Genomic DNA, 8,205 nt, shown 5'->3' on the forward strand with positions numbered 1-8,205 from the left:
TTGAAACTTTGTTAGAGAGAAACAAATTACCAGATGATATGAAAGTAAAATTATTAAGTCAACTTATCACTCGCTATCAAAAAACTATTCATACGCCTGCAGATCCAGTGCGGGTAAGCATTACTAATGAACAACTACTAGATGATGAGAAGGAAGACAAAAAGAGACATTTGGAAGAGGATTACGACAACGATCCCAAGGTGAGAGATATTGTGGTTTCATCACCTCATCAGTATTCCAAATATGTACCGCTGATTGTTGAAAAACTTAAAACAAGACAATATTACTGGAATGAAAAGGGAGAATACACTCATGATGGTATTCCTGTCAGAGGCAGCAGAGTAGCCGATTTCTTCTCCTACATGTTTCGAAATACAAAATCTCAAATTGAACCCGATCATTTTAGTGAATTTTTAAAAGCTATTAAAGAAATAAATATTCCTCTGTCTTGGATAGGAAATAAGAAATTAGTATCGAAGTTGCGCGAAACAAAAAGCGAACTAACACGAGAGAAAAGCAGAAGTGAAGAAATTTTACAAGAATCGGAAAGTAGAATATTAAAAGGAAAGAAGACTCGAAGTCATCCTTCGCTTGTTGGACCCTATTCAAGAACATGGAAAGCTCACGATCAAAAAACGGAAAAGTGGCTAGAATTCTAGAAAAAATATATTATGATGTAAATAATCCAGCAGCATTTGGGGGTGTATTACGTCTTTCAAAAACGAGTGGCATTCCCATAAAAAAGACTAAAGAATGGTTAATGACACAAGACACTTATACACTCCATAAACCGATAAGATACAAGTTTAAGAGAAGAAAAGTTTTATCTTTTGGAATTGGTGAACTGATCCAATGTGATTTAGTCGACATGTCAAAAGTATCTAGATACAATAAAGGTGTAAAATATCTTTTAACTGCGATAGATGTTTTCTCAAAATATGGCTATGCGATACCAATAAAATCTAAAAATGCTGATGCACTCGTTGAAGCTTTTAAAAAATTATTTAAGCAATTAAAGACAATAGTAAACTTGCAAACTGACGAAGGGAAAGAATTCTATAATAAAAAAGTACAAGCACTACTCAAAAAGAATAAGATACACCATTATTCCTCATATAGTGAGCATAAAGCTAGTGTTGTAGAAAGATTTAATCGTACTCTAAAATCTAAATTATATCGCATATTTACACATCGAAATTCCTATAAATATTTAGACATCTTAAAATCTGTTTTAAAAAGTTATAATGTAAGTGTGCACCGCAGTACCGGCTTTGCTCCCGCTGCAGTCACGTCTGAACTGGAACCTGAAATTTTTAAAAAATTATACAATTTTCAAATAGAGTCAGAATATAAGTTCAATATTGGTGATCAAGTGAGAATTTCGAAAGCAAAGAAGACATTTCGTCGTGGATATTTACCTAATTGGACTGATGAAATATTTACCATAGTTAAACGATATCCTTCGAATCCTCCTACATATGTGTTGAAAGATTTGAAAGAAGAAATTTTAAAAGGAAGGTTCTATTGTAAGGATCTTAAGTTTTACTAACGTTTATTTTATTTTAAATCTTTACTATCACTTCTTATTTTCTACTTCCGGCCAGAATTATAAGCGTGAAGGTTTTTATGCAAAGTTTGTCTGGCGAACGCCAAGTACTTAAGTTGTGGCTTTTTGCCAAGCAAGAAAGAGAGGAAGCAGTAAGTCAACGCAGGCCGCTTACCTTAGAAGTTACGCAGTTGCTGTTCGCCTTCCAGGCCAGAGGTTTTAATCCTCTTGATAAATTAAACGTATTGTAGTGTTCACAGTCTCTGTGCTACATACGCTTCCTGTTATTATAAGGCCAATCTTCCACGTGTATTATTCTAAAGTTAAATTACAGTTTAGTTTTATTTTTTATACTTTTTTACGTTAGACCCCGAGTGGAGGGTCAGTGTATTCCGAAGTACGGAAGTTATTGTATATAGAGAAAAATAAAGGGTTTTGTATACCCTTCGTCTGTATCCTGTCTACTTACCACAATTAGTGAACATAGCTTTAGTAAGCTCTCTGTTCCGAGTCAGGTCCTTGTATGTTCCCGAAGAAGGTTAGAAGGAACATTGAACCTGATACTATGAGGAAGAGCTTCAGAAAGTAAACAAGCGATCAAGTGATTTTTGGCGAATAGAAAAGATTCTAAAAACGAAAGGAACAGGAGAAAACAAAGAATTCCATGTGAAGTGGAAAGGATTTGATCATCGTTTTAATTCTTGGGTAAAAGCATCATGGATGAAGCAGTAACTGATTTTTATGTTACCTTACCAAGCAATTCCAGCATAAAATATTTCCCACAAAACACTCAATCTTCATATCGTACCAAACTCTGCAAACCTCTTATTTTTAATGATAATAATTATGTTGTAGGACTTTCTGAGATATTCATTCCGCGAAATTGGTTTAACATTGGTGATCATAACAACAAATATTCTGTTTCTTTTAGAAAAGAGGAAAGCATAGTAATGGAAAATATACAATATGACATATCTTTAATGTGTGAATCAAAAGATAGTCTTGAGAATTTTTTGTTAAAAGTGAATGGAAAAACTGAAAAGACACATAGTGGGAACTCGAATGTAAGATTTGCTTCCGATGGAGACAGAAAAAATCGGATTACAATCGAAGTCAAAGAAGGATTTGAAGTCCATATTACAACAAAACAAGCTCCCATAATACTTTATATGTTGAATTTGCCGTTTAAAGATATAATTATAAAAAAGAATCAGACTTTCAGGTTTAGACCGACAGTTCAGAGACAAATACAACAAACATTTACAATCATAAATAAAAATCCTAAAAATATAATTTCGCATATAATACCAGCAACACCTATCAAGCGTGGTGTAAATAATGAAAAAGACGCTTACAGCATCATAAATGAAAATATCGAATTATTGGGGCTTCAGAATTATGTTAAGTTTTTATATGAACCAATAAAAAAAGAAGTGGAAATTAAACTTTCAGATTATGTCCAATTGGTATTGAAAAAAAGCAACGCTAATTCACTAATGCAAAACCTAAATTTGAATCATGATACAGTCATAAAAGGAACTCAACGATTCGCTTGCAACCCGTTGATTTTAATAGCAGAGAGAGAACAAATGGAGTTAATTATAAAAGAATATCATCAAACAAAAAGGACAGAAATGCAAACTGAACATCTATCAGTGAATGTGGGAATGTATAAAAATGCATTAAAATTATTCGAAGAATTTAAATACATTCGATTGCAACAGCTACCGAACCAAAAGTTTGCTTTAAACGTTCTTTCCGAACATGAAGTAAATTTCGGAAAAGGTCTGGCAGACATGTTAGGATTTAATGTCTTGCATTTTAAGGCTGGAAATTATATCAGTAATTATCCACTACTGATATAATTTCCACTAAAGTTGGATCCACATTATCCACTAGAGTTGGATGCTGGAATAACTGAAATATTTGTTTACACAGATTTAATACATTCACATCATGTTGGAGATTCTTACTCACCTCTTCTTCGAGTTATACCATGTATGAATGAAAAGGAAGAACAAGTAGTGAAACACTATCATAAACCGCTTTATTTCCCGATCAGAAAGAATTTTGTTGACACAATTGAAATTGAATTAAAAACAAGTAGTGGTAATAATATAATATTTACTAGTGGAAAAACGTTTGTAGTGTTGTCCTTTAAAAAACGAAACACTCTATAAATTAAATAGTTTGAGCACAATTTTGTCATTCTTTGTTTCCGAAACGAAACAACATGCATTTGAGTGCAAAAGAGTGAGAATTTTATTACTGTTCCCAGGTTGGTGGAGGAGGTCCCTACTTTCAAGGTATAGCACATCAGCGAGGTTATGGAATTTTTGGAGATTTGAGGCGATATATTACTCCATTGGCATTAAAAGCTTCACGCTATTTAGGCAGGCATTTGCTACAAACTGGAAAAAATGTCCTTTCAGACGTCGCGTCTGGTGCTTCTCTAAAAGACTTGGCGCGCTCTAGATTACGTGAGACAACCAAAAAAAAAAAAATAAAAGATGATATTTTTAACAAATTAAAACATGGAAAGGGTATAAAAAGAAAGCGAAACAAAAAATCTACTCAGTCTACTAAAACAAAACGTCGAAAAACACAGCGTAAAGATATTTTTCACGATGGAATCCATGTGCTTAAAAAGTGAACTGGATCTTTTTACATCTTCACCAACACAACTTTCCATTGAAGAATCCTCATTTTTAGAAATTTATCCTGTGGCCTCGCTGAATGATAAAACTCCGATAGAGTTTTATATAAGTGGAAATGGAGAGCATTATCTAGATTTGGCACATCCTCTTATACATATACAGGCAAAGATTGTGAAAAAAAACGGACACGATTTAACAGAAACAGATGATGTTGCTCCGATCAATTATTTCCTAAACACTATGTTTTCCGAGTGCAGTGTTTACCTCAATGACAGACAAATTTCTTCACAGGGAAATTACGCATATCGTTCAATCCTCGAAAGTCTTTTATTTTCTTCTAAATCTAGCCAAGAGAATATGTTAACATCCTCATTGTTTTATAAAGATACGGCATCACAACATAATGTATTTGGCAAAAATTCAACCAACTCAGGATACAAGAAGCGACACGAAATTTGTGCTAAAAGCAATTTAATGGATTTAATAGGACCTCTTCATTTTGATTTAGCTACTCAACCGAAGCTACTGATTAATGGTGTTAATGTGCGCATCAAATTAGAACAAAACAAAGACATTTTTTCTTTGATGTCCAAAGACGACGAATTTAAAACTGTGATCCATTCTGCAAAATTATACGTTCGTAAGGTAAACGTCTCACCTTCCGTTTTTCTGGAGCATGAAAAAGAGTTAGAAAGTGACGTGATTAAAATGCCAATACGTCGAATAGAAGTTAAGACCTTTGCTCTATCATATGGACTACAATCGACAACAATAGCGAATGCATTTATTGGGCAGCTACCAACGCGCATCATTTTAGGTTTTTTATCAAATGAAGCATATAACGGGAATGTTTCAAAAAATCCTTTTCAATTTTCTCATTATAATTTAAATTATCTCTGTATATTAAATGGGAGTCAAATGATTCCTTCTAAGCCTCTCCAACCTGATTTTCAACAGGATTGTTATGCAAGATGTTATATGAATCTTTTTACTGATTTAAACCGTTACCATAATTTTCAGAATATTAACATTAATTATGAGGAATATAAAAATGGATATACGCTTTATGTTTTTGATTTGACTCCTGATTATGCGGCAAGTGAATTACATACAAGCGTGAATAAAAATGGAAATATCGGAATCGATATAAAGTTTTCCCATAGTTTACCAGAGACAGTCACTTTATTGGCATTTGCAGAATATCGTAATGTCATAGAGATTGATAAATCTCGAAGTGTATTTACGGATTACTAAAAAAAAAAAAAAAATATCTTGTGACGAAAGGAGAAATGAATACGATAAGTTTGTATAGATTAGCTTGTAGTGATTTAAAAATCAAGGAACATTTTGGCAGAGTATATGCATCGGATATTTTACATAAAGTAAAAAATCAATTTAGAAGCTTTATAGTGAATTTAGATCCTCAAAATCTACCGGGCAGTCACTGGGTTGCTATTTATTTTAGAAACGGTGAAGCGTATTATTTCGACAGCTATGGATTACCTCCATCAAATAAAAACATCCTGCGATTTTTGAATCAAAATTCTCAAAAAGTATTTTATAACAAGTTTTGCTTTCAGAATAATTTTTCTTCCTCATGCGGTTACTTTACGCTTTATTTTTTATATCAGTATTCAAGAAATTTGACATTAAAGGATCTTAACAAAAGAAATACAAGAAAAAATGAAAAATTTATCAAACTATTCGTGAAGAAAAATTTTAAACTGAATAGATGTTGCCACCACACATTTCATTGGGGAAATCAACGTTGTACTGCGCTTATATATAAAGCCACCGAACATTAGTTCATCGACGAAACATGGAACGTTACGGATATCTGTTGTTTGATTCCAATGGCACAGAATATTATTATGTGCATAATGTCTTATTTAAAGATATTACTAGCTGTATCAGGAATTTAATTGAAAATGAAATAATTGGAAAACGATGCTATTTTAAAATTTTGAACAATTCGGAAGTGATGAATCACATTCATGCTCATTCGAAAGCAAATGAATATGGATATTTACTACTACAACTCTCCTGCGATAAAATGTTATTGCATGACTCATCACTAAATTTGTTTAACAATTTATTTGACTGTGTGATGATGAGGAAACAAAATATACGCGGCGGTGAAGATGTTCCAGATACAGTTCCTTGCACTAAAAAGAAGATTGGATACTTCATCATCCTTCCCGACGACGAAGTTATTCGGGAACTTCATTTGTAAACAATTATTATGTTAAAAAAACTATGTAATCTCTTTTTTCTGCAATAAATAAAAAAAGTATATTTAACAAAACATGTTTTTTACTCACTCTTATTTTATAATCACACAGATATTTTTAAAATATATACAAATTATACTATAAGTTTCATACCACATCTTTTTCCCTCTGTCTGGCATACTCACGTTAAAAAGCATCTGATATATTTCGACAGATTGCTCTTCATCGTGAATATGCAAACCCTTGAGGAGCTTGCCTTTTTTTTTTTTTTACACTTTTATCGTAAAAACTAGTTTACATGAAAAAAGTAACTATACAAATCAAAATACATACTAACAGAATATGAATAACATAAAATAACATGAAAAAACATAGCATTCAAAAATATACATACAAAAAAATTATTAAAAAAACATATTGTGTGTAGCCTGTTTTTCACTGGAGTGGATAAAATCCATTGACAAATATATTGATTAGTTCTTTCGTAGTGAGATTCTTTCTTTTACATGATGTAAGAAATTCGGGGTCGAATAATCGACGTGGAACAACATTTCGTTGTTTTTTATATTCTAAGTAGAGGGGAAAAAAATACATGAAACAGTTTTTTCAATTTTCTTCAAATGACTGCTGTTTATATAAAAATAATTACATATTAAAATGTGTTTTCTGTACATTCATCTTCTAAAAGCAGATTTTTATGATGACCATAGCAATTGGCATTTATGCCGTCTGCTTTTAAGAACTTCTTGTCGTAAAATGGCGACAATCCTACTTTGTTTTGAAGAACAGTGCATATATCATGCTTTTTGGAAGTAATTGTATATTGATACTGTCTCATTAATGTTTCATCATACAAAATCTTTTTATATGACTCAATGGTCAGATCTGCGACACTAGCTTTTTTAATTCCTTTTAACTTTTTTTTACATGTATTTCCGAAAGAGAATGCATACATTTTGCACTTTAACCCCACAAATTCTTTGATGGGTAAATTGTTTTCATTTTTCAAAAACCCTAATTTGCCTTTATTATTTATACTGTACATTAAACGATGTTTTTCGAAATTACTACAATCTAAAATTTCATTGAAATACTTTTTCATGTCATTAAAAATATCGTGAGTTTCAATATTCATATATAATGAGTCAGTATCAGTATAAATCAATTCGCATTTATCATTGTACACTCTCTTAAAATACTTATAATATAAATTATACATATGCCATTTCGACAATTCTAACACAGTGAAACCCACATAAATTGATTTATCTAAACACAAATTTTGTTTTTTCATTTTATATAATGATAAATTTTCATTTATCACTTCAAAATAATCCAGTAAGGGACTTTGCAAGTATTTTTTGCTCTGAATTTCATTTAAGGCCGCTTTAACATTAACACGCTTTCTTGCGTTTTGACATGTTTTGCCGTAAAAGCTATTATTCATTTTTTTAAAGAAAGATTTTTCAAAATCATTTTCGGATGTCGTTCTTTTATCGTTATTAAAAGCTATATAGGTTTCTAACCATTTGCATTGGGAAAAAGCCAAAACCTTATGTATCTTTTGTAGAACAAGTCCTTGTTCAAGATAAAACTTTAAGTTTAAATAATGACATATATAATTTTTCTTTTCGAAAAAATTCGGTGTCAATTTTTTGCAGGGTAAAACACTTTTCATGTTTAATTTGTCACACATCTTTTTCGCATATGGAGACAACATGTCATATGTTATTGTTAAATGTTCTGGGGCCAACGGAAAATCATTGTGGAT

The 8,205-nt window shown here is 31.7% G+C and overlaps 1 protein-coding gene across 1 annotated transcript; it reads left to right on the plus strand.

Annotated features, from left to right (window-relative positions):
• Positions 1 to 4,173: 4,173 nt before the first annotated feature.
• Positions 4,174 to 5,457, plus strand: LOC146999464 (uncharacterized protein F54H12.2-like). Its single transcript, XM_085807744.1, has one exon. The coding sequence runs from the start codon at positions 4,174 to 4,176 to the stop codon at positions 5,455 to 5,457; it is 1,284 nt and encodes a 427-aa protein (XP_085663870.1).
• The last annotated feature ends 2,748 nt before the right edge of the window (positions 5,458 to 8,205 follow it).

Source organism: Stegodyphus dumicola, chromosome 1 (genome assembly GCF_044657685.1).
Source record: "Stegodyphus dumicola isolate Sdum_Otavi_A_Nest chromosome 1, ASM4465768v1".
NCBI classification, from domain to species: Eukaryota; Metazoa; Arthropoda; class Arachnida; order Araneae; family Eresidae; genus Stegodyphus; species Stegodyphus dumicola.